At 38.1% G+C, this 25,791-nt stretch overlaps 5 protein-coding genes across 7 annotated transcripts; 3 read left to right on the forward strand and 2 right to left on the reverse strand.

The window, feature by feature from the left end:
• Positions 1-37: 37 nt before the first annotated feature.
• Positions 38-2,950, forward strand: TM9SF4 (transmembrane 9 superfamily protein member 4). The gene is made up of 6 exons (XM_030387631.2): positions 38-212; positions 353-1,575; positions 1,636-1,863; positions 1,923-2,106; positions 2,173-2,311; positions 2,374-2,950. The coding sequence occupies exons 1-6, from the start codon at positions 207-209 to the stop codon at positions 2,472-2,474; spliced, it is 1,881 nt and encodes a 626-aa protein (XP_030243491.1). The 5' UTR covers positions 38-206; the 3' UTR covers positions 2,475-2,950.
• A 939-nt stretch (positions 2,951-3,889) lies between these two features.
• Positions 3,890-11,361, reverse strand: LOC115563920 (uncharacterized). Of its 3 annotated transcripts, none has more exons than XM_030387637.2 (8): positions 10,737-11,361; positions 9,251-9,302; positions 7,120-7,178; positions 6,816-6,972; positions 6,555-6,759; positions 6,349-6,481; positions 4,558-4,709; positions 3,890-4,500 (listed from the first exon to the last, which is right to left on the reverse strand). In XM_030387637.2, exons 1-8 carry the CDS (start codon positions 10,822-10,824, stop codon positions 4,438-4,440), a joined length of 909 nt encoding a protein of 302 aa, XP_030243497.1. In that variant the 5' UTR covers positions 10,825-11,361; the 3' UTR covers positions 3,890-4,437. The 3 variants fall into 3 exon arrangements, with proteins under 3 accessions (XP_030243497.1, XP_030243498.1, XP_089113819.1); XM_030387638.2 differs by having other exon boundaries at positions 3,890-4,380; positions 10,737-11,021; XM_089257693.1 differs by lacking the exon at positions 9,251-9,302 and having other exon boundaries at positions 10,737-11,022.
• Positions 11,362-11,542: 181 nt separating this feature from the next.
• LOC115565545 (uncharacterized) lies at positions 11,543-14,034 on the reverse strand. Its single transcript, XM_030390753.2, has 2 exons — positions 13,560-14,034; positions 11,543-13,467 (listed from the first exon to the last, which is right to left on the reverse strand). Exons 1-2 carry the CDS (start codon positions 14,001-14,003, stop codon positions 13,162-13,164), a joined length of 750 nt encoding a protein of 249 aa, XP_030246613.1. The 5' UTR covers positions 14,004-14,034; the 3' UTR covers positions 11,543-13,161.
• Positions 11,581-13,112, forward strand: p38b (p38b MAP kinase). Its single transcript, XM_030387634.2, has one exon. It carries the CDS (start codon positions 11,581-11,583, stop codon positions 12,670-12,672), a length of 1,092 nt encoding a protein of 363 aa, XP_030243494.1. The 3' UTR covers positions 12,673-13,112.
• Positions 14,035-16,076: 2,042 nt separating the features above from the next.
• On the forward strand, positions 16,077-25,323 carry Eato (Engulfment ABC Transporter in the ovary). Its single transcript, XM_030390278.2, has 15 exons — positions 16,077-16,305; positions 17,965-18,085; positions 18,153-18,353; positions 18,421-18,891; positions 18,952-19,104; positions 19,166-19,344; positions 19,400-19,616; positions 20,055-20,355; positions 20,733-21,042; positions 21,120-21,271; positions 21,334-21,514; positions 21,778-22,015; positions 22,079-22,708; positions 23,821-24,787; positions 24,860-25,323. The coding sequence occupies exons 1-15, from the start codon at positions 16,138-16,140 to the stop codon at positions 25,278-25,280; spliced, it is 4,710 nt and encodes a 1,569-aa protein (XP_030246138.2). The 5' UTR covers positions 16,077-16,137; the 3' UTR covers positions 25,281-25,323.
• The last annotated feature ends 468 nt before the right edge of the window (positions 25,324-25,791 follow it).

Raw genomic sequence — 25,791 nt, forward strand, 5'->3', positions numbered from 1 at the left:
GTTATGTTAACAGCGCCAGAAAAAATACCGCAGAACGACTTTGAACGTTTCTCTACACTTGGCGGGCGACAATTGCAAACGAGAAGAGGCAATAGAAGAAAGAATATATATATTTTTTAGCTAGTTTATAAATTGGCAAATTTTTAGTTAAATATATACATTTACATTCAGTGCAAATCAATTAGGCTTCAATTTCGAAGGTAGCCATGCAGGTGAGTCTTGCAACGTGCACACAATAGCTTAAGTAAATGCAGCGAACTGACTGTAAACGAAACGTTGACAAAAGGGACACGCAATCAAAGTTTGTTTATGTTCTTTTCTCTTTTTATTTTATCATACTTAATATTTCTAGTGGACGGTGATGTTCACGCTGCTTGCCAGCAGCAGCGTCGTCGTCATTGTTGATTGTTTTTATGTGCCCGGCGTGGCACCCGTTGAGTTCGTGCGTGGACAAAAAATCGATGTTAAAGCGGTTAAAATGACTAGCAGCCGAACCCAGCTTCCCTATCAGTATTATTCACTGCGCTTCTGCTATCCCAAGAATGGAACCCTAATCTTCAAATCAGAGAATCTCGGGGAAGTTCTGCGTGGTGATCGCATAGTGAACACACCCTACGAGGTTCAAATGGCCGAGGACGTGAATTGTAAGTTGCTTTGCAATAAAAAAGATTTACCCATGACCTGGAGCAAAGAGGATTCGGCAACGGTCGCAGAGCGCATACAGCACGAGTATTTTGTTCACTTGCTAGTGGACAATTTGCCTGTGGCGACACGCATTGTCAGTGCCACGAATCCCAATGAAGTGACTTACGAGCATGGTTATCGATTGGGACAAGTGGATGGCGATAAAATCTACATTAACAACCATCTGAAGTTCATTCTCTCCTATCACATGTACACAAAGGATAAATATCGGGTGGTTGGGTTTGAAGTAATAACTGGGTCCGTTAGTCACAAGGAACTAAAATTTGAGGGCGATAGCTGCAATTTCCCTGACAGTCCAAGTCCACAGCTTGTTAATCCATCAGGCGAAACGCAGCTCTACTTCACGTACTCTGTTGTTTGGAAGGAGTCTAAGGTTAGCTGGGCCTCACGCTGGGATATTTATTTGGGCATGCGCGATGTACAAATCCATTGGTTTAGCATCATCAATTCGCTGGTCGTCGTCTTCTTCTTATCGGGTATACTCACCATGATCATGATACGCACTTTGAGGCGGGATATCGCTCGCTATAATACAGATGATAATATCGAGGATACGCTTGAGGAGACCGGCTGGAAGTTGGTCCATGGCGACGTTTTTCGACCGCCTAAGAACACGCGTCTCTTCTCTGCTATCATTGGAAGTGGCATCCAGATATTTTTCATGGCCATGATTACGATCTTTTTTGCTATGCTGGGCATGCTCTCGCCCTCGTCACGTGGGGCTCTCATGACGTCCGGCATTTTCATGTACGTTTTCATGGGAACCATTGCCGGCTACTATGCGGCGCGTCTCTATAAAACGATGAAGGGACGGGAATGGAAACGAGCTGCCTTTTTAACTGCCACGCTCTATCCGGGCATTGTCTTTGGGTGAGTTTGGTCTTTAGTTTTAATTTGAATTGTACTTATATGTGTTTGTAATCATTGCAGCACGGGATTCATTTTGAACTTTTTCATTTGGGATAAATCCTCGAGCGGCGCTGTGCCTTTTACCACAATGATATCGCTGTTGTTGCTGTGGTTCGGCATATCTGTGCCGCTCGTTTATCTGGGATTCTACCTAGGCTATCGAAAACAGCCGTATCAGCATCCAGTGCGAACGAATATGATACCACGCCAGGTGCCCACACAGCATTGGTATATGAATGCAGTCTTGAGGTCGGTTAGCTGCTCCCTAACCTAAATGATGGTCGTAACTAATCGTTTCCCCTTTACAGCACCTTAATGGCTGGAATCTTGCCATTTGGCGCCGTATTCATCGAGCTATTCTTCGTGTTTACGGCCATTTGGCAGAATCAATTTTATTATTTGTTTGGTTTCCTGTTTTTGGTGTTTTGTATTCTAGTTGTTAGCTGTGCTCAGATCTCCATCGTTATGACCTACTTTCAGCTGTGTGGCGAGGTATGTATATTCCATATAAAAATACTCGACTGCTGAGTATGCTCTATTAATTTTATTATCTTGCAGGATTATCGCTGGTGGTGGCGCAGCTTTATCGTCTCTGGTGGTTCGGCTGTGTATGTGCTTTTCTATAGCATATTTTATTTCTTTACCAAGCTGGAGATTACAGAATTTATACCCACACTGCTTTATTTGGGTTACACAGGTGCGTCAATCCTGTAGATATGCATTGCAGCTATTTGTTAATAATTTTTTTATTTTTATTAGGTCTAATGGTGCTAACGTTTTGGCTATTGACAGGCTCCATTGGCTTCTTTGCTGCCTATGTTTTCATACTAAAAATCTATGGTGCCGTGAAAATAGATTAAGCCATCCACAATCTGGCACACAATGCTGTACACCAAACTATCCCTGCAATATCATTTGATCGTAATACTTATTACTTACATAATATTTATATGCAATATATATGTATAGTATATATATATATATATATATATATATATATATATATATATATATATATATATATATATATATGAATGAGTCTACAAAGAAAGGCCATGTGTAAAATCTTGTTTAAACTATTTAGCCCTCTTCTCTCTTAACTAAGTGTGCTATAAGTTTACTTCATGCCTGCTGCTGCGCTTCTTTAAATAACGACAAAAACACCGATTGAGAATCTTTACTAAGAGTTAACGGGCGTCGCTCAGTTTCCGAGTGCATTGCGTAGGTTACACTCTAGAAACGCCTATTTTATATATGTATTGTAAAAAAATCTTAATCGTAAGCTAAAAACAACCGCAAATCTAATAAATGTAAGCTAAGTTTAGATAGCTACCAACTGATTAAAGTAAAGTTATTTATCTAAGAAATTGTCAAGGTAATGTTTATATGCTCTTGAGAGGTAAGCCTAATAACCATATTAGCCTATAACATGCACTTGCATTCGCTCGGGATTAATGAGATCATAGCAACCTTAATTAATACCTTAGTTAATACTGTGCTAACTGGCTTTTTATACATGAACAGATAACTGAAAATAGAAAGATAAACTAGAGAAAACTTTACTCTGTTTCTGCTGCTACATAATTTATTTAAATCATATTAAATATTTTATCAGTTTAAGTGTATCTTGGTAAAATTCTACGTGTTCGTAGACAATAACTTTATAAATTTATTTGTGACAAACTAAAGTTCATAAATAGCATTTTGGAATCCGTTGAAAATTACATTACTCAGGCGCATAACTTCCAAGCAACAGCTGTTATAACACATGGGTAGCATTCCAGCATTTTCTGTAGTTGTGCGATTGTGCGGCACATATGTACATGTGTATGTACATATGTGGCTTGACAGTAGGATAGATAAAGTCAGAGACGTTGGTTGTAAAGTGTGCCAAAAATCGGACAAAATGTTGAAAACAATTATATTCATATTCATATGTTTAGTTCGCATTCAATATGCGCTAGCACGGAGTAAATTTTTCAACTATCACATAGTGAGTCGAACTTCTTAAAGGCAGTTTAAATAGTTCCTGTATCATACATATCTTTAATCCCTTTTAATAGACACGTGATTCTTCAGATAAAAATCATATTGTTGGAAATATCAGCTATGCGTTGTTCAGCATGGCTGAAACAGTTTTTCCACGTTGGTCGCCCTCAAAAGATCGAGTAACATAATGGACTATAATTATACATTCATGTTTATCCATATATACATATAATGAATTTCTTTATACATCGATTATAACTAAGTAAATTGACATATCACAAACTAATTGTTAATTTATTAAACTTTTTATTTCTTTTAATTTTTTAGTATTTTACACAGAGATTATATTAAAACTAGGCTATAAAATATATATAGATCGTATCGTATCGTATACACATGTACTATGTGAGGCTAATGCTAATTCAATTTAGTTTAATTAATGCACAATTTAATATGTATTACCTTTCCTTAGCTTGGGGATGACACGAACCGCATTCTCATGGTGAGCATTTACCAAAGTTCTGCTTGAACAGCACTCATTTATTTTTTTTTAGGAGGGAATGGGGTCTTATTTTTGAGCTAGTTATAGGGATAGTAACTTATCGTATACACCTATAATCTACTGACAAAGTGTTCCTAATTCTTCCTGACCTTCTGCTTACTTTGTGGACGATCTCAATGGATGGTGTACGAATCGGTTTACCTCAGCGGGTTCCGATTCCTTAAACGCTAGCGATTCCGTTTGGTCTTACGGCTGACATTTCCTTCGATGATAATCTGAATAGACATAGTTAAAGTATAATAGATAATAGATTTAATTAAGACTTTGCGCAATCATTTTAGTTTTCTTTGAAGTTTTTGCTTGGACAGTACCAAATTATAGGGACACTTAAATTGCTGTGGGTTTTAGCTTATTAAATAATATCGATATATATATATCGTATTTGCATCTACCTGTAGTATCTGGCTAGCTTCATAACAAGTGCCCGGAAGCAATATGACTGGGGAGCTGACATTGCCAGCCTCGACGCACAGCATATTGGGAAACTCATCGTCACCAAAGTCACTCATTTCTCGCGACCGATCGATCCACGGGTTCCAAATAACTGCAATAAGTTACAAAGTTTCCAAATTTTACAAGCAGTTAGATACTTAGCAAACTTAAATTGAACGTCAGTGACAAGGTTCCCTATGACTTTAGAACAACACCAAACCAGAAAATCTTTGCTGCTCTTCGAGGCACACTTTGGCTATATAGTCAGGGATAAAATTCGACATACACCATTAATTTTGCAATAAAACAATATTTATGGTTAATGGATAATGGATAAGTTTATTATAAAAAAACAAAGCTGATTTCAGTGAAATGAGTATATTGGTTTTGTGCAATATCCGTCTTGCCCGAACGTCTGTCCTAATAACGCATTTTTTGGCGCTATTAGAGGTAGAGACTTGAAATTAGGAACACATACTCGTAAATATATCAGATTTATAAATTGTTTGCCCGATCCGACTAGGAGCGTGGCAAATCGGAATATGCTTCATATTAAAATTAATCATTTTAGATGAAGAGCTAGAAAACTGAAATTTGGAATGCAGATCCGCGTCGACCACCTTAGACCACCTTGGTATGGCGGATATATCTACGCCCATTGGGGACATAGCAAATCGAATTAAGCTACATCTCCCAGAGGCGTGGCCAATCGACCTGAAGATAAAGTGACTTTTCAAATTCTGCTTTATATTTTGATCAGTATTGATGCTAGAGATACCCAAGACCAAAAAGATATGACGGATATATGTATGTATGTCCGTCCGCAAAAGTATATATCTCTTACAGTTTAAGACAAAGAAGCTTCAAGTTCGGTTAGTCGAGTTACTGGTAACCTCCTTTTTCGTCTCTTTAAGGGCGTGTCATATCGAAAATACCCTGTCCTAAATAATGGGACACCAAAACTTACATTTTTGTTTGTAAAAACCCGAAATATTGATAAACAAGCGGTGTTAACTTTTCCTTGACTGTAGATTTAATTAGCAATCATTGCTTCTGTCTATAATTTTTACCGATGGACAAAACTAATATTAAGCATGATGGGATCGCAATGGACTTTGCTGCTAATGCCGACATCTCACAAAAGTAAATAGAAATACATGAAGGATGTCCATTTTAAGTTACTTTACTATTAGCATTATATATGTATGTATATACTTCATTTGAATTGTTCTGAAGAAGTAGTGCAAGCTCTACGCAAGCCAGTCAAATTTAACAAGAAAGAAAACTCTAGTCGAGACTTCTCGACTACGAATCCGCTGAACTTTTCGAAGAATTGATATTTCACAATAATTCTTAAAGTCCTTCCGCTTACACAAAAAGCACACACACATAAAAATATAAGGATGGATTATGCTAAACACGAATATCAATCAGGTGCGTGTATATGCCAAAACACAAGCTTCTAGTATTTTAAATACGCCTTTACAACACTTGAAGCATTTTTGTAATTTCGTTATTGCATTTTAGTACATATACAAACGCTTAAATCGAAATTGTTCTTTTCCCGAAACTAGAGCGAATTGAGTTCCTATTTACCGAAAGTATGTGAGAGAGACGTTTTCTAACAGTTCTGCATTAAAATCTCAAGTCCACAAAAAATCAACATACGATCATTTCGCGGGAATGCGGCATAGTTAGTGATTTGATAAGTCATGCGCATTACTATAGTCATTACATCTAACCTCACTCACCTGTATCTGGGAAATTGTATTTGTGTAGCCTCATCTTACGCCCGGATACTACATTAGTTATCACATGCTCCTGTGGCGTATGCTGATAGATGCGATCCGTCCACTCGTTAACAGTGACCACCTCACGACCCTCCTAGAGTTAATACAAGGAATGCAACTTTAAAGGCCTATAATATAATAATATAAAGAGTCAGCTATAGCTCTACCTGATACAGAGCGCCCTCGCGTGTCTTGTCTATAAAGTGGCAGCCCTGAAGTCCAGTTATCTGACATCGTCGAACATCTGGAACTTTTAGATAGGTGTGCAACAGCATATTGAATGTAAAACTCAGATCTTTGCTAGGATTATAAACGCCGATGTGAAAATGTAGTTCCTTTTCACGCAGTATTAAGCGATAGGTTATCCGAAATCTGCGCATGATAGGAGAATGAATTTAATTCAAGTGACAGACTTTACAGATACCTACTGATAATTCCAAATAGAACGCGTAAACTCATTGTCCATCAGCGAAAATATTGCCTCCACATCGCCATTGTGCAATCGTTCTGGGGCTCGATCCAAATGCCAACGTGTGATTCTTGCAAAACCGTGCTGTGGACCAAAAGACCAGGGTCCAAATTGTGCTATTGTGATATAATATATATTTATATATACATAATGAATATATATATATATATATATATATATATATATATATATATATATATATATATATATATATATATATAATATAATATATATAATATATAATATATAATGAATGTACTTACGGAAAACAAAGGGTATGCCCCCACGTATAGCCTTTTTACCATCAAACGATGCCAACTTGCTGCAAGTGGAAGACAAAATATGTATTGATTTATTCATGCGTCGATTGTCTACGCCATATTAAAGCTTCCCATAATATATCATTTGAACTAGAAAGAAACAACACGACCCAGAAGAAAGGAACTGAGCAGTAAATCATTTCCGGCTTTTTGATGTAAGGTTCAGAAAATATTTAGCTTATGAGACACGCCAGCGAAAATTGGCGCTATTATATGAGATTCGTATAATTTTAGAAATCAGATTAGGTGAATGCGTAAGAACCTAGAGAGCCTATCAGAAGGCAACATCCATCTCTAAGCAGATAGCATGAATTTATATTTTTCCGCAAAATTTCGATTTAGATTTCTATTAAATTTAGAGAAGTTTGCTTTTAGTTTAATTTGTGTTGTCCGTTGCGCAGATTGCGAAGCCCTTTAGAGCTAGCAAAGCATCTTTGCCGAGTTGAGACATAAAAACACGCGCAGACGTTCAGAAATTTCTGAATCTCTTGCTCGAGCTGCGGACGGAGGAAAAAAAGTGTCTGGCGATTGGCGTTTGGCTGGCAACTTTTTGCTCAGTGATTCAGTTGGCCCTTTTAGAGTTTTTGCGTGCGCTAATTTGCCGACGCATCCATCAACTGAGTGGCCCCTGCGTCTTTGTTTGCTCCAAGGACCCCGAAGAGGCAATTGTGTCATTAATATTGTCAGGTTGTTGGCCGTGCAAGCTACCTCGGATCAGCTTTGTGCCGCATTTTGCGGAATTCAACCAAGTGGCATTTATTGTAGCAGTTCTTTAAGCATTAGCTACTGAGCTGCCTGCTTTGATTTTCTGTTTTAGTTTACACAATTCTCAAATTCCCCCACTTGCTCTCACTCTCTCTCTGTCTCTCTCCATCTCTCTCTTTATCTTTTCGTTACCACACGTAGTTCCTTTTGGCTTGCCCACTCGAAAAAAAGTGTCCCTGGTTTTTGTAGAACAAAACTTCAACTTCAACTCAACTCGCAGCAGTTTTTCTGTTAGTTCCTCGCCGCTCCTGCTGGGTTTCCAAATGCCAATGAACAAAACAAAAAACAAAAGAGTGATACAAAAAAAGTCGACGCAATGTGTAACATTCGGACAAACAGACGAAAATGTTGGGAAAAACTTAAAAGCTAAGCAAAGAAAATGTGACGTGGTAAAAAAAAATGGCCCACGTTACTATACCCTGTAAATAGTTTTGGTCATGTGTTCTGCATTTCTAATCTTCAATATTTCTCAAATTTTTAATATTTCAAAATTCAAAATTTCACTATTCATATATGCTATAATTCATATATTCTATCGAGGCCAAATCCCTTTTATGACCTGATATGTGCAAGGTAATTGAAAAGCGGCAAGCCTCAGCAGCAGCTGTTGCCAAGACGGGTTAGACCGCCAAGACGCCACAATCCGACGTTTTGGGCCACTGTGCAAGCCGAGGCACTGTGTACATGGCACATCATGTAGTCGTAGTCGGGATTTATCGATCTAGATGCCGCGCCAAAAAACTCCATTCATAAAAACCAGCACATTGTTTTCCTCGTTGTTGTTGTTGTTTTTATTGATATCGTTGGTTAGAGCAGGATAGCGTACGCAGCAAGAAAGCGGCCCTCAAAGCTGCCCATGCCGCAGATTACGACTTGTGCATGTGCAGCACGCGCTCTCTTTGGCAAACTCTTGCTCTCTCTATCTCTCTCTCTCTCGCTTACACTCGTTGTCTCATGCTGCGGCGCTCTTGCCTCTCTTTGGTCGGGTTTTGTGCGTCTCTTTTTGGTTCGTTTCATGTTTTTCCAAAACATTTTGCCGCCAAACAGAATGGCTAAGGTTGCCCAACAACCATACGCCTCTGTTCCTCTACTGCAGGGCATCCTTTGTGGCTAGCTTACGTCCAAGGGAGCGTGTGCATGTGTGTGTTGGTTTGCATTCGTCTGTTGAAAACTTTTTCCCAACACTTTTTTGGTTGCTCACCATTAGTTACCATAGACTTGCGTAAGTTGCTTCAACTTCAAACGGTTGACTGTGCGCTTTGAGCTTAAAGTGGCCAGTGCGGCGTATGCGTAATGTTAAAAAGCTTACCTCACAAACAACTGCTCCTGATTATTAACACGCCAGGACACAACCGTCGCACCTATTAATAAATATATATAGAAAAGCCGTTAAAAAATGTATTATTGAAATTTTATTAGCAGTAACTATAAATACCTACAAAGGTATATATGTATATATATAAGATTAGTACCGTTTCACATAGTATGTTAGTGTAACGTTTGCATTAACTGAGTCCTTTTGACTCTTACTAACTGAGCAAATAATTACTCATTTGTAAATTACAAACTGAGTAAAAATGCTGGCGACTATGACGCACACACACACACACACACACACATACATATCACTCGTCTAAGCCACTATACCTTCCAGCTAGAGGGAACGAGAGAGACTCCCAGCTCCAATAGCTATTCGACTATTGGGTGGGTGCAACACGGCTGCGTGTGGGTGTAGATGTGTGTGTATTTATTACATGTGTATATGTGCATATGTTGTACGTTTGTATGTAAGATGCGGCCTGTTTTAGCCGTAAGCTTGCCTCCGTCTAAGCGTCGTTTAACGTTGCAGAATTCGAATTGTAGAAAAAATATATATAAAGCAAGCGGAAATCAAAACTCTAGCATTAAGTTTAAAGTTTGACTTGACTTGAAAAAAAAAAAAAAAACTGGCTGCCAGTTGGATCGCATTTTGTGGTAGAATGGAATATGTGTGTCTGGCTGCGACTCAAAAACCGCGTCGCAAGACGCAACGTGGGTAGATCGAACGAGTCGTCGTAATTGTTGAAAGTGCGCTCTGTACATATAAATACATATGTACCTATATAAATGCACATACACATATGTATATAACGCCTAATCGAAATTTGTTGCGAGTAGGTGACAGACATGACGATCATTCAGCATAGACAAACAGAAAGAGAAAGAGAAGAGAGAGAGAAAGAGGAGAGCATAGATAGATCGTTCATAATACTGATAAGATAGTAGGAAAGCCACTTGAGCGGGCTACACTGTCTATTTTGAAATGGCTGTAACGTAAACCTAATACATGGTATTTGCGAGTATTAATACAACATTTGCAACTAGATTACAGCCATATTTTACACTGGGCGAAAATGAATACAGTACAGCAATAGCGATTGCGATGGTCAGAGAGTGAACTTCTGATTTATAACTCTAAACTGAACCACTTTGCTAGCATTTAGCAACATTTAGATCCAGTTCAATTCAATTTTAAGTAAAACCCAGTATTTTTTCACTGTGTATTTAAGCTCTGATAACCTCTACGGGCTGCGTAAATTGTTGACGCAGCTTAACTCTATAAAATAAGAGTCCATAAAGCGATTACCAAAAACAAAATAAATCAATTATAAAAAAAATATTGCTAATCATGCGCTAAAAATAACGCCAACGATTTTCTGAAGAGCACCGAAAAACTGAAGATATATTATTTGCGAATTATTACTATGTTTTGGTAAATTATGATTAATTATAAACAAACATACAGACACACTTACCATGCAAGTTGATTGTGCATGTAGTATTATTGCCACGATCCAATACAACAACACTGGTGGCTGCCACGGCAGCCGCAGTCGTGGCCATTTTGCTTACGCTTAACGGTTCTGTAAGCTTAGCAGTTGTTCCTTCCTAATGGTTGCAGCTGCAGCGCCCCCTATAGTCGATCAATCCTATCTCGAGGTATATCACTTTGTCTTTTCAAAAGAGACTCTGTATTTTTTATGTATTTGTGTTGTTTTGTTTTTCTGGATCTGTTGAACACTAAAGACAATGCTAATTTTGAATTATGCTTATTTATTTATATTTTTTTTTGTGTTATATTTAATATAATTATTAGAAATGTATTCTGTGAAGTAATCCAGAGCCAACGTTGTTCAAACACACACTCTAGCACAATACACGCAAATAGCGGCCTCACAAACGCACATATTCACACACACAAATACAGAGCGCAGCTTGAGTTTTTGTCAATGAATAAAAACGTAAGGAAAAAACTCGTGCAAAAAATATTAAGACTCAAACTGTGACAGTCCGTGCGCACCACGCTACGCTCACAAACGCCCGATTGGAACTAAAAGCTTGAAAGTTAAAACACACACACAGCTGATGCTGCTTGGCGCAAATTTGGTAAATTGAAACTTTAAAAAGCTTAAATTAACAGCTGATTAAAAAGTTCTTTTAATATCGATAGCAAAATAAAATACTTGGTAAAATACTATCGACTAATCGTCTCTATGTTGTCTTTGTACATCACTATGAGAATACTGCTTCTTTAATTCGTGAAATTCTTTTGGATAACAAGATAAAAAGACGATTTTTATTACGACAATCATAAAGTCCATGAAAATGCCGAAGTTTTATAAAATCGAGATTAATCGCACGGAATGGGAAATTCCTGAAACATACCAAAATCTTCAGGCTGTTGGACAGGGTGCCTACGGACAAGTGTGCAAAGCCGTGGTACGAGGTACCTCGACAAAGGTGGCCATTAAGAAATTGGCCCGTCCCTTTCAATCAGCAGTGCATGCGAAACGCACATACCGCGAACTATGCCTGTTGAAGCACATGGATCATGAGAATGTCATTGGACTGTTGGATGTCTTCCATCCCGGGCAGCCAGCTGATTCGTTAGATCAATTCCAGCAAGTCTACATGGTGACACATCTGATGGACGCTGATCTTAATAATATAATACGCACGCAAAAGCTATCTGATGAGCATGTGCAATTTCTAGTCTATCAAATATTGCGTGGATTAAAGTATATTCATAGCGCCGGGGTCATTCATCGTGATTTGAAGCCCTCCAATTTAGCTGTAAATGAGGACTGCGAGCTGCGCATCTTAGATTTTGGACTGGCTCGACCCGCGGAGAGCGAGATGACGGGATATGTGGCAACACGTTGGTATCGGGCGCCTGAAATCATGCTTAATTGGATGCATTACAATCAGACAGTGGATATTTGGTCTGTAGGCTGCATCATGGCTGAACTTTTAACGGGACGCACTCTGTTCCCAGGCACCGACCACATACACCAGTTGAATCTAATCATGGAGGTTCTGGGCACACCGAATGATGAATTTATGAACAAGATCTCGTCGGAGAGCGCACGCACTTATATACGATCATTACCCGTGATGCCGCGTCGAAATTTTCGCGACGTTTTTCGCGGTGCCAATCCACTGGCCATTGAATTGCTGGAAAAGATGTTGGAACTGGACGCGGAGAAGCGTATTACAGCCGAGCAGGCCCTTGAACATCCATATATGGAGAAATGGCATGATCCCAGTGATGAAGCTACATCAACGCTCTACGATCAAAGTTTTGAGGAAGATGAAAATACTGTAGAGAAGTGGAAGGAGATGGTGTTCACCGAAGTACGACGCTTTAAGCCGCCGCAGGCATTTGCCGAGCTCTTAGCGCAAGCTCAATAGCTAACGCCAAACTAACGAGAGCTTTAAACTTAATTTTTTAGTTAATCACGAGTCACCCCCAAATTGTATTCAAAAAGTTCTATCGCAATTGTTTCTAAAGCGACAGTCGTCACAGCCTTAATGTCTATTTCAAATTTTTTGGTGTTGGTATATATATATATATATATATATATATATATATATATATATATATATATATGTAAATGTATGTATGTATACTATGTGTGCTCAGTGAAAGGTCCGTGGAGCTACCTTGAATAACTGCAGGACCTTTTACACTGTTTGTACATGTTTTTATTGTATAAATGTAAATGTATGTATATTTATGTACACGTCTGCAAACTTCAGTCTGTAGATGATATAGCCATAGAGGAGCTATAGCTCTGTATTAATAAAGAGAATGCTATTGTATTTACAACAGTTCAGTAAACAAAAGCAAATCTAAAGTCCTTTTAAACGACAGCCAGACTTTGTCATATTTGTCAACTTTTATAATAGTAGATCCTCTAGATAACGCTCAAATTCTTGTTCTCTTGATGGTTGTTCCTTGCTTAGATCCAGTTGTTTACCCCAAATCTGCTCGTCGTCATCTAAACTTACGATGCTTGTGTCTTCTTGTTCTTCCTCTAACTTTTCACTCTCAACGAGGTTTTTCTCGCTTTCTTGATTTGTTTTGCGTCTCTTTTGCTTACGGTCGTTATTGCGTTCTTCTTTCGCTCTGCGCCTCTGGCGCTTATGTTCTTTTTTCTTGGTTCGATAATTAAGTTGTTCCGTATGCACAGCACAAAGGCGCAACTGCAAAGTATTTAAATAACCAGTTTAATAAATAAAGAAAATGTAAATCAGCGTATTGAATAATCTAGATAATTAAGATTACGTACACTTACCTTGACTAGTGCATTTTGTGGAGCACCTTCTTCGATATACTTAAAATTGACCTCCCAACTGCGGAGACCTTTGCGTTCCCCACAGTGCCGACTGCCACATTGGAATTGTCCTATGCCGGTGACCACTTCTTCTTCGGTTCGCCAGCGCAAAGCGATTTTATTCTCTTTGTAGCGCGTGAGATCGGCTATGCAATACTCTTTGAATAGCTTTCGATAATAGCGTAAGGCCAAACGCTGCTCCCAGCTCAATGTGCGAATGTCGGCTGCTTCCTCCTCGTCCCAAAGAAAACGATGATTCTCACGTATAACGTCAATATCCCGCTTATGAATACGCGATTCACCTTCAGCCATAGAGGGCCGCACATAATGATTAAGAATATAATTGTGACGTTCCTTGTCCGTCAGTCTATCTAAATTAATAGGAAATATTGATTTGATGCTCATTTTCTTCCAGTTTATATGTAAACGAGAGCACGATTGAGTCTATTAACAATGGCGAGACTGTAATTCTTATGTTAAAAAATAGCAATGTACTGTTAATACACCCAGTAGGCACTTTTAAAAGGGATACTCGATATTGGGAAAACATCGATATTGTTGATGAACATCGAAGGCCCATCATCGATGACACCTCTAAACAATATGGTTAGTGGCATTTTCGGACAGATCTGGCTTATTTCTAAGTGTGATTGCGGGAAAAATTTTGAAATTGCGGATAGCGGAAAATCTGGCTTATTAACGAATCGAATCTGCTAATTATTATTAATATCTGAAAGATGTTAAATATCTGCTATTAGTTGCCGATTAATAGATAAACCAACAAGCGGCAGCCATTAAAGGCTCACATCACTAGTCATCTCTGGTCAGTGGTCACGACGTGTGTGACGTCATTATTTCAGAAAATCAGAGTATAATGTTTTTGTGAAAAAGTATGTAACAGCACTAACCAGAGAACACATAGACCGGACACGTAGTGTAAAGTGTTTTGCACACTTTTTTTTTGACATTACGACCCACACAACTTCGTATTTGCTCGGCTCCTCACTTTTAGGTTCAGGCAACGAAAATATTCGAAAGCACAATCATTCAGCTTCATGCGCTCGACCGAGATGGTCGATGGTTAGTGGTAACAGGCAGAAGGAATCATCGCAGACCCCAAAAAGTATATATATTCTTGATCAGCACGACGAGCTGAGTCGATATAGCTGTCCGTCCGTCTGTATAAGTGCGTCGATCTCAGAAGATACAAAAGCTAGAGAGCTGAATATGGTTTATTTTTTCGATGAATCATCCGATAACTTTTTTATCGAGAATAATCGAAAAATTGATTCTGTTTTTTAGCCTCATTTGAACACTTAGACCTGGAAACTCATATGGCTCGTTGAAGGGTACTTCGCTGTGTGGCAGGTGAAGCGGAAGCGTTTAGGCACGAATCCGTCAAGTATTTGGGTTTCACTAATGGGATAGGAGGAATGTTTCACTTAGTAGTCAAATGAGACTGACTGTTAGCTCGGGGCTGAGCTGATGTGCTTTTAAGCTTATCCTGCTGTTTACGGTGATTAGTAGTACACTGCTTTTGTCAGTGAGACCGTAGGGTTGATAGGTTCAGTGGACATTGAATCTTCATCTTCGTCATTAGTATCGCTCGAATCTGTTCCGATACGTATTGTCCAACATGGGCTTCTGAAAAGTAGATTGGGAGCTTCTCTTAGGATTGCTTGTCGGACTATCGGTAGGAGACGACGCAATGCTTTTGCGTTAGCGGAGAAGCGGCTTGCGGCTTTCCACCGCAAAGCTGGAAACTTTATTTTTTGAGCTTCTCGCTTGGCCGCTGGAACTGTTGCTGGTGTTGATGCTAATAGAATCAATTGATTGATCGGCATTATTTTCTATTGCTGCAATTTTGTTGCCGCATGATTTGTGATCTAAGTTCAGCAGGTGTAGCACCTCTCAATTCCTTAATTTCATTAATTTTCTTCATGTCACAAAATGTCCAATTGTTTATAGTCTGTGTTTCACAGAGAAGACGCTTGCCCACAGCACAAACGCACGAAATTGTTCTCGAAGTTCGGAGCTGTTGTTGTTTCTCTTTAAACAGTCTGCACTGACACCGCGCACGACGATGTCTAAAAATAGATATATGCTGATAAGCACAGCAGATTTTTCTATGTTGAAAAACTTTGAACTACATATCAAGTCTATGTGTTCTCTGGTCAGTTATATAATGTAAGATTGAATGTATATAATATATATAAAGTAAATAATTTATATAATGTAAATAATGCCTGAAGGCCTTAGTCGCTCTGGCTTAACAAAAAATTGTTATTTAGAATTAATTCTTGGTAACAATAAATAAATAAATAATTTTGGTGGTTTTAGACCACTTGGTAGATGTCTGTTGAGGTGCCCGCCAAGCTTCCGCTGACATAACAGAGTACAATCTGAAAATGTGACGTCACAAGAGAGCTGTTAATTAAGATTAAAAGTAATGGGACTACTCTTTGCGCAACCTATTGTGTCTCAACAGTGAAACACCGATAATGTTATCGGCCTTTGTTAAAAATGAGTAATTTTAGCAATGGCGTTATTTCTGTCGTTTTGTTGGAAAAATTGGCTTAATTTGAAATATAACTGGAAACTTTTAGTCATTGTCTGCATGGTATCGACCACAGTTCAATGGTCGTACTTACATTTATCAAATAAATCAAGTGAAACACAATTGGAGGATTTTGAAGTTAAAGACTATGTAAGTATTTTACAGTCGGCAAAAAAAGTTTAGGTTCACAATGATTTTTCAACTATTAAAAAGTGGTTAAATGAAACGAAATAAACAAAAGTGTTGTATTAGGTCAGGACCGCCTTTTGCAGCAATTGCATGCAGTCGACGACGCATACTCCGTACTAATGGTTTTTTGATTTTCGGCGATTTTCACCCACTCGGCACTTAAAACTGAGATTAGGGAATCTTTTGAGGATATTTTATACTTCTGGATTGAGGTCTGGGGATTATGGCTGACTATGTAAATGTAAATGTAATTTTGACGCAGATGTTTTTGGATCTGTGTTTATCGTGACCAGAATTTGGCGTTTACCTCTGACACTAAATTTTTGAGAAAGGCCTGATCTTGGTTGAATTTCAAGTTTTGCAGTTTTTCCAAAGGATATTATTATATTTTGCACACTGGAAGGGGATAGCCTACGAGCCCAAGCTACTAATAATTCGAATAGCATTTTTTTTTGCCGTGTGCAATGTTTAACACACTATATTAGCAATACTACTAGAGATAACGCTAACCCACGATTGAGTGATAGTAGGTTATGCAAAGCGAACAGCTGATTTAACAGCGTGTCTTTTAACAGTGCCGCTAACCAATGCACTTCGTCTTAAAGAGAATTTTATTATCTTCACAATGAAAAAAATTCTTTTGTTCGAAATTGGGCTCGTAATCGGTCGGTCAATTTGGAGTACTCGTTTTCCTTCTTAGTATATATTTAATATTATTTGACGCAGTTATATTGGGATTTGCTTTTCTCGACTCATATTGACCAATTACTCGCGCAAAAATGACAAAAATGAAATTGTGATACATAATAATTCAAGTATGTAACTTTAGGTGAAGAAAAAAAGGAAAATTTACGGTTTAAAATGTTAAAATTGACCTAACTATAAAAGGGTCAGACGAAGTGTACCCAAAGTTGAAAACTTGAAGTTTTGTTTAAAGTTTTATAAAATATTGATCTATGAAAAAAATGTTACTTTCTTCTTTATTTCTATAATATTTTTTTTTGATAATAAGATCAAAAGCGTCGGAGGATATAAAAAACCCGTTGAGAAAAATTATAACAGCTTTCGGTATGCCTAGATTAGTGGCGATAACGAGCGAGAGTCGGCTGTTGTGCCCTCAGCCCACCTTAGGCTGTTGCTGAAATGGCAGCTTTCTGCCACGCCTCTTTAGGCGTGACAGACTTTACAAATCACATATGTATGTTATGTATGTATATTCTTCAGCAGGGTGACGAGCTGAGTCGATTTAGACCTGTTCGTCTGTCCGTATGTATGAACGCGTCGATCTTAGAAGATATAAGATTTTAAATGTCCATATATGTATATATCTCCCAAATTCTATATTATTTTGTTATTGATTAATAACCTTATCGAAAATGAGTACATCTTTAATTTCCAATATTAAGCCGGCACCATGTGTGTGTGTGTGTGTTTCTTGTGTAAGCAGAAAGACACGAATATATGTATACATATTGGAATATCAGTTCCTTGAAGGGTTCAGGGGATTTCGTAGTCGAGTCGTCTCCACTAGAGCTTTCTTACTTGTTTTACATGCATATGCATTTATTTACTAAAATATTATTTTCAATAAAATAAACCATTTGTTTATTTCATATTCAGGATTCTCTTCTACGCTATTTTCCTGGAAATGATTACGATTGGGTATACTATGCGCCAATTACTGAAAATACCAGACGATTAATGGAACTTGTGGGAAATGAACTGGGAATTCAATATGAACGTACGTTTTTAAAAATTGTATATGCTTGAAATAATAGAAATAATCAAAGAAAGATTTCCCATTAAAGGTATTTACGAGTACAACAATAGTGCGGAAATGCAATTAGACATGGAACAGCATTGCAGAGGGAGCTGCTTTGCCATAAATTTTCAGTCATTGCCAGATTTAGGAAGTGGATCCGGCATAAAGTATAGCCTCTCATCAAACCGTGTACGCAGCTCACCAAAAAAACGTTTTGTGAATGATGACGAAATTAATCATCAAAAGAGTTCGTATATATGTAGCTAAATAAGTACTGCGGATATACCTAATACTTAGTTATGACTCTCCTATAGATGATGATGAATATATACGTGAAGGCTTTTTCACGCTTCAACATGTGGTTGATCTCCAGTATATGCGCTACCAGCAACTTGATCCGAGATATGAACTGCTGGTGAATGTTATCCCTAATCTGGAGCTAGGCCCAGCCGATAGCTATCGCTTAGTCAACTTCGGGACACTATTTAGCATATTATTCAAATTGCTTCTGTTGGGCACATTTCTGGTACCTTTAGTCGAAGAGAAACAAAATGGCATCAATGAGTTTCTCAATCTCGTTACGCCCATGAGCTTTTTGAATGGCCTTAGCTTTTTCATTTTACGTATTCTATTGTATGGATGCTTCCTGGTGATCAACTTGACTATCGCCTGGCAATATGGCGCCTTGGGGTCAATTCATTTCATATATATATTTACCCTATATTTTTTATATATTATTGCCACTATGTCGTATTCCTATTTAATATCCGTATGCTTTTTTTCAGGTGAGTGATAATAATTCCCCCCTTACGTATAAAAACAGATATTTTGGAACTTCTTTACAGTCTTTTATGCTAAAATTGGCGGACTTATCTTACTTATAATACCATATGTGTTTAGTATTGTTAGTGGTTGGATAACAAATTTGGCATTTAAATTATTTTCGACAAACGCTTTTCTGGAAGGCGTTAATGTACTGCAGACGTTCTGTAACAAACGTAAGTCGAAAAGATTTTATATGATTATCAACAAACTCATTAATCCGAATTAAAATGGCAGACCGCAATTTTGAATTGTCTGACTTGACTCGAGTTATTAAAGATGACTTCAGCAGCATCTTAACAGTTTATTTAACGCTCATCTGCCAGACCATATTTTACGCTTTGCTGTACAACTACTTGGTATGCGTATTTCCCGGGCCTGGCGGTCTTAAGCGCCCCTTTCTATTCTTCCTAAAGGTAAGTATGAAATATTATTAAAAATTGAGTTTACCAATCTTTCTGCTCTTCTCAGCCGGAAACATATAAGAAGCGCCACCGCAATGAATATACAACCGCACCGCGTGGCGCAAATGCGATAATTATAAAAAATCTGTGCAAGAAATTCAAGACGAGTAAACGCGAGACTCACATTGCAGACCATCTAGACATGACGATCAGCAACAAGGAGATCACTGTTCTGCTGGGGCATAATGGTGCCGGCAAGACGACTATGATGAACATGATTATGGGTATATATAAAATAAAAACAGTCCTACGACTCTACATTAGGATTTGTATACCATATACAGGCTCATCCTTTAGGATATTGTCTATCAATTTTAAGGTTTTTTGTTTAAGGTGTAATAAATTAAGAAAGCTCCATCGCTCGCTGATTGTGATGCTAACTTAACGGTAGTGCGTCGCTACCACATAACTACTTTCCGCGGAGTACCGTCTCAATCTTCCAAGACTGAGATACTTACCTCGATACGCTATCCTCCAAGCTCCGTGGGTTGGTCGCCCTTCAGCTCCAGTGGTTACATAGAACTCCATTCGATTACTAGCAGCAGATTATCAGCGAGCATCTACAATGCCCAAGTACTCAGTATATTGAAAACCGTCAACCACCGCACTTCATATATATTTTTTAAATCTTTATAATATAACTTGTCTTTGTTTATTTTTAGGTATCGTTCCAAAGGATGCGGGAAACATTCTTGTTTGCAGTGAACGTGATGTTGCGTCGTATCGTCACCTGATTGGTTTTTGTCCACAACACAGCGTATTTATGAGTTATATGACCTGCCAGCAACATTTGGAATTTTTCGCCCAGCTACGAGGAGCAACACGCTCCGACGCGCAACGCTGGGCGGAATCGAAACTGCGAAAGTTGCATCTCACAGACAAAGCAACTGAATATGGTTGTCGGTTGTCTGGTGGAATGAAACGACGTCTATCGCTAGGTATTGCCATAGCTGGCAATACTAAGTTAGTAACGTTTATATATATATATATACATAATATATATATTTTTTTTTAATAATTTTTTCTGCAATAATAGTTGTTTACTAATAGTCCTTAAAAATTTTAATTTTTTGTTCTTATTACTTTACTTGCTTTTAAGTTTGGAAAAGTATATTTCATTTTATTTTTCTTAACAAATTTTTAAGTTTTTTTTTTTTATTTTGTTTTAACTTTTTAGGTTAACTGGCTACCAAATAATTTCTGTTGCTGCTTTTATTTTTTTATTTCTTTCTTTTAAGTTACAAAGCACATAATTAAATTTATATGGTATTACTGATTTTGAAGTCGATCGTGGTCGAATTGCTTTATTGCTAATGTGTTTTAAATCTTTCATTGTTCAGAATTGTTATATTAGACGAACCATCCTCAGGCCTAGACATCGAATCACGCCGCGAATTTTGGGACATTTTGCTTGAGCTACGCAAAGAGAAGGCTATTCTGGTCACAACGCACTATATGGAAGAGGCCGAAGAACTCGGCGACACCATTTGTATATTGTCGAACGGCAGGCTGGAAAGGACCGGATCACCTTTGGAGCTTAAGCGCAAATGGGGCAACGGTTATTGCCTTAAGCTGGAAACCCACGAGAATTTCAATAAAGATGACATCTTATCTGAAATACGCAATTTTATAGAGAATGCTTCCGTGGAGGTTAACATATATATATATCTATATATAGATATATATTATATTATTATTATTTATTTAAAAACATTATTTACTTACAGAATATTGTAAAGCCCACGCTTTATATTCGATTGCCATATGACTGTGTCTTGAAATATCATGACATGTTGCGCAGTTTGGAGGGAGCTAAAGATAGGTTGGGCATTATAACAATCTCCGTTGCTGATACCTCATTGGAGAGCGTGTTTTTGAAGTAAGTTCTTAGTGTTTGTCGTATATTCATGCCATCTTTACATCAATCATCTTTTGCTGAAGTTGTGCTGGAGGTGCCGATCAAGTGGATACACCCGATGGCACTCGCAATAGCGAATCTGCACTGATACACCCATACAAACGGTTGAAAAATATTGAGCCCCGTTTCTGGCAACTCGTTGCTGCAATTTTCTACAAAAAATTGACATTTTTATCTAAAGAATGGAGATATACTGTCTGTATGGTAAATACAAACTAACAAACTAACTAACAAACATTGCATCAAAAAACATTTTACTTACTTGCTAGCATCAATACTTTATAGAGTATTCCAAAGAATTCCTCCAACACCAACATATATATTCGTTAATTTGTTTATTCAGTTTTTAAGGATGACAGATTGAAATAAATCTATTTATTATAATATACATACATAAATATTATTTAGATTTCAGCCCCTTTTTTACCTAATGTGTTTTTTTTTTTTTTTTTGTTTATTCCATACAGCTATGCATATCTATGCTTGGCATTGTCTTCGCTGTTTTGCTGATGCACTATATGTCGGTGGTAAATAATGAGTACGCTTTGCCACTAAAACTCGCACAGCTACGCACGGGCAGTGTCTATATCTACAACCCATCTGGCTTTGATACACAGTTCGAGCAGCATTTACGTCAATACATTCAAAATAGTGGACTTAATGCTAAAACGTTAGTGGTGCGAGGAAACTTTACCATTAATGAGGGTAATTTTCATCGAATACAATGTTTATTATTAGATTTAACTATTCGGTTCAAAATTTCTACAGAGTTGAAGCAGATGCAGCGGGATAATATGGCTGAATTTCTCGAGGATACTATTGGCCTGATTAAGATCAGTGGAGCGAGTCGCACCACTGACGAGAAACCGAGTATAGTAATATATTGGGCCAGTAATCGCTACCACAGCAGTATCATACTACTAAATATGCTGGACACGTGCATGCTGCAGCAACTAGATGGAGAAGCGAAATCTTTTATTGATGCTAGTTATGTGCCCATTAGGCGTTTCGTTAGCGATGTCAGCTCCGCAAGGCTCGAATACTTTGCAGTCATCGTAACAGCTGCCAATTTCTTCTACATGTTCTATTTCATCGCATTGCCGTTTGGGGAGCATGTGAACGGATTTCGACAACTGCAGCCCATGTCACGCTTCACATATTGGTGGGCCACCTTTGTGTTTGATTCGCTATTGCATGGCATCGTCTGCCTGACGCTGTTTTTAATCCAACAGCTGATAATGCCCGATGAGTTGTATAAAGTCGAACAGCAGAAGCTAATCGCATGGAGTATATTTTTATATGGTTGCAGCTATCTGCCTATTTTGTACGTTTTGGGTAATAACTTTAAGTCGATATCAACAATTTCAACATATCTGCTGCTTATGTTTATTGTTTCAGGTAAGTGATCAATATCTGCTATGCAATTTGCTAATCGTAGTAAGTGATGTATAGAACTAATTTTGTTTATTCCGTGGCATTACGAAATTTGTATAATTCTTATCGAAACTGGATCAATATCTGAAAGCTGTTATATAAAGAGAACAGGGTTGTTTCCCCGAATTTTGTAATGTTGTCTGTCTTAATAAGGCTAACTAAAAAGATTATATTCTCATGCTGGTTGCCTTACCGACTGTATACTCATTCAAAAGATACATGTTTTTTACTAACGAAGTCAGGGAGCAATATAAACTGTCCCAATACTCTCATCTCCAGCTTCAAAACATTGCAGAACATTGTTTTCCCGATTTTCCACGCTCCCAAGAGGATATATACATATATATTTGTACATGTGTAGCTTGGTAATTATGTCTTGCCTATAACTAGACTGAGAAGGATTGACAAATCCTTCATAGTTGGGCTTCTGTTTTTATACCCTGAACCCATTGAAAATGGGAAATCAGGGTATAATGGTTTTGGGTAAAAGTATGTAACGGGCAGAAGGAATCATCGCAGAAGATACAAAACCTAGAGAGCTGAAAATTGGCATGCATACTCGTGTATACCATACGCAGTATGGTTTATTTTTTCGATAAATCATCCGCCAACTCTTTTATCGAGAATTATCGAAAAATTGATTTTGTTTTTTCAGCCTCATTTGAACGTTATTAGACCTGAAAGTTTCAGATTTACTGTGATGAATACAATCATTTTGTAATTTACAGATTTTGGATACCACACCCCCTTCGCCCCCAATTTGTAAAAAAATTAGTTCAATTACTAGAGACTTGTGCTTCGGAATGTGCATACAGAATATATGATTTCGTTCTGTAAGTTTCATTAAGATTGTACGTCTACAAATTAAATTATTCAACAAATAAATTCTCATAACATTGCCCACACTGCAGCGCAGTCGCTGCTTACTGCGCAGTTAGCAGAGCGTGTTTTTTTAGAATGATTAAAATATCAGCTTGGAGGGTTCAGGTTATCTCCTAGTCGAGCAGTCTCGACTAGAGTCTTCTTACTTCTTATTTAATGCACTTCGCCTTACATGAAGCAATGTTTTTTTTCAGAGATCGCACCTTTAATCACCTCCGGCAATATTCAGGCAATGAAACTTCATGAGACAAAAATTGCCTTTCTCTGCTTTCTGCCCGATTTCAATTTGAACCATCAGCTACGGATCATCAACGAAAATCTATTGACACAGCGCAAGAAATCGTCACTTGCTCCGCCATCCACTGGAGTATTTTTCGCTTATGCACTTGTCGTGCTCTTCCTAGTCATGTGCTTCTTCACAATTGTGCTAGAAAACAAGTACTATCGCCGACAATTGATCGATTTTTTTCATGGCAAGAGCTGTAAGATACCACCTAAAGCTGGAATTGGCAGTCCGCAGCAGGAGATGGAGACGATCAACGATTGCATCACAAACAACTCTCATGATTATCCTTTGATCGTCAGAAATCTGCACAAGAGCTATGCAGGCAAACCGGCTGTCTGCGGTATCAGCTTTGCTGCAAAGCCCGGCGAATGCTTTGGACTGCTGGGAGTTAATGGAGCAGGCAAGACGACCACTTTCCAAATGATCACAGCCAACGAGATTTTAGATAGTGGACATATACGGATCAAGGGCATTGATATACGGCAAAACGAAGTGCTCTACCGCCAGCAATTTGGGTACTGTCCACAGTACGATGCACTCAATCAATTTATGACTGCCGAGCAGTGCCTTCGATTGATGGCACTCCTACGTGGTCTCTCTCTCAGGACTGAGGACGGTGGAAGGGCCGTGAAAAACAATGTGGAATACTGGTTAATGAAAATGGATTTAGTTAAGTATCGTCATGTGGCCGTGAAAAACTATTCTGGTGGAACCAAACGGAAGCTACTGGCTGCCATGGCCTTGATTGGCGAGCCATCCTTGGTGCTATTGGATGAGCCGACAACGGGCGTAGATCCCATATCGCGACGATTCTTATGGAAATGCGTTAAGGACCTCCAGACTGAAAGTCGAGCAGTGGTGCTCACATCACACAGGTGGGTACAAGTTAACTTTCGCGAGACTCTCCTCGCTAATAATAGATGCTGCCTTCTGTTCTATATGTGCAGCATGGATGAGTGCGAGGAGCTATGTAATCGACTGGCCATCATGGCGAATGGTGAATTCAAATGCCTGGATAACATTTGCGCCCTTAAGCGCTTAAGCGGCTTTACAATTAAACTAAAAATACGAATCGACATGGATACCGAGACAAATATCAATACTATCACGAACATGCTTAAGCAACAATTCAGTCAGTTATATCTGCGTGAAAATCATGCAGGATCATTGACATATTTTATTTGTACTGAAGAGCAGATCATATGGTCAAGAGTATTTAAGACTACAGTAGATCTGGCGAATAATTTGGAAAATCTAATTGATCATTATTCGGTAAATGAATGTACACTGGAAGACATTTTTTTAAAATTCGAAAAACATTCAAAATCAATTATACATTCTACATCGGGTTCCCAAAACTACGTTTAAGACTTAATGTAAACTTTATAACACATTTTGAAAATATATTTATTTATATCGAAAACTTTGCTGAATTGAACCACTAACCAGAGAGAGATTACGACCCACACAACTTCGTATTTGCTCGGTTCCTCACTTTAAGGTCCAGGCTACTAGAGCTGGAGAACCATTGATAGAGACGGTACTCGATGGTTTTCCCAATGATTGTTTAAACCATCGATATTATCGATGGTTCCATCGAAACTTCTTGCTTTATTAAATTCATATACATATGTATCTTGCAAATTAAATACACATTCACATACTATGTATAGTAAAGTTCAACCACTAACCAGACAACACATAGACCGGACACGTAGTGTAAAGCGTTTTGCACACTTATTTTCGAGCATTGGTTCCCAGACCGTTCGTATTTGCTCGGCTTCTCACTGTGTTGTCTGGCTATTGGTTCAACAAAACCGGCATATTTAGTTCAATTTTCATTATCATTAAATATATAAAAAATTGAAAGATCCATTCA

The sequence above is a fragment of the Drosophila navojoa genome, chromosome 3 (assembly GCF_054131105.1).
Source record: "Drosophila navojoa isolate 15081-1374.11 chromosome 3, UAZ_NAV_1.0, whole genome shotgun sequence".
Classification (NCBI taxonomy): Eukaryota; Metazoa; Arthropoda; class Insecta; order Diptera; family Drosophilidae; genus Drosophila; species Drosophila navojoa.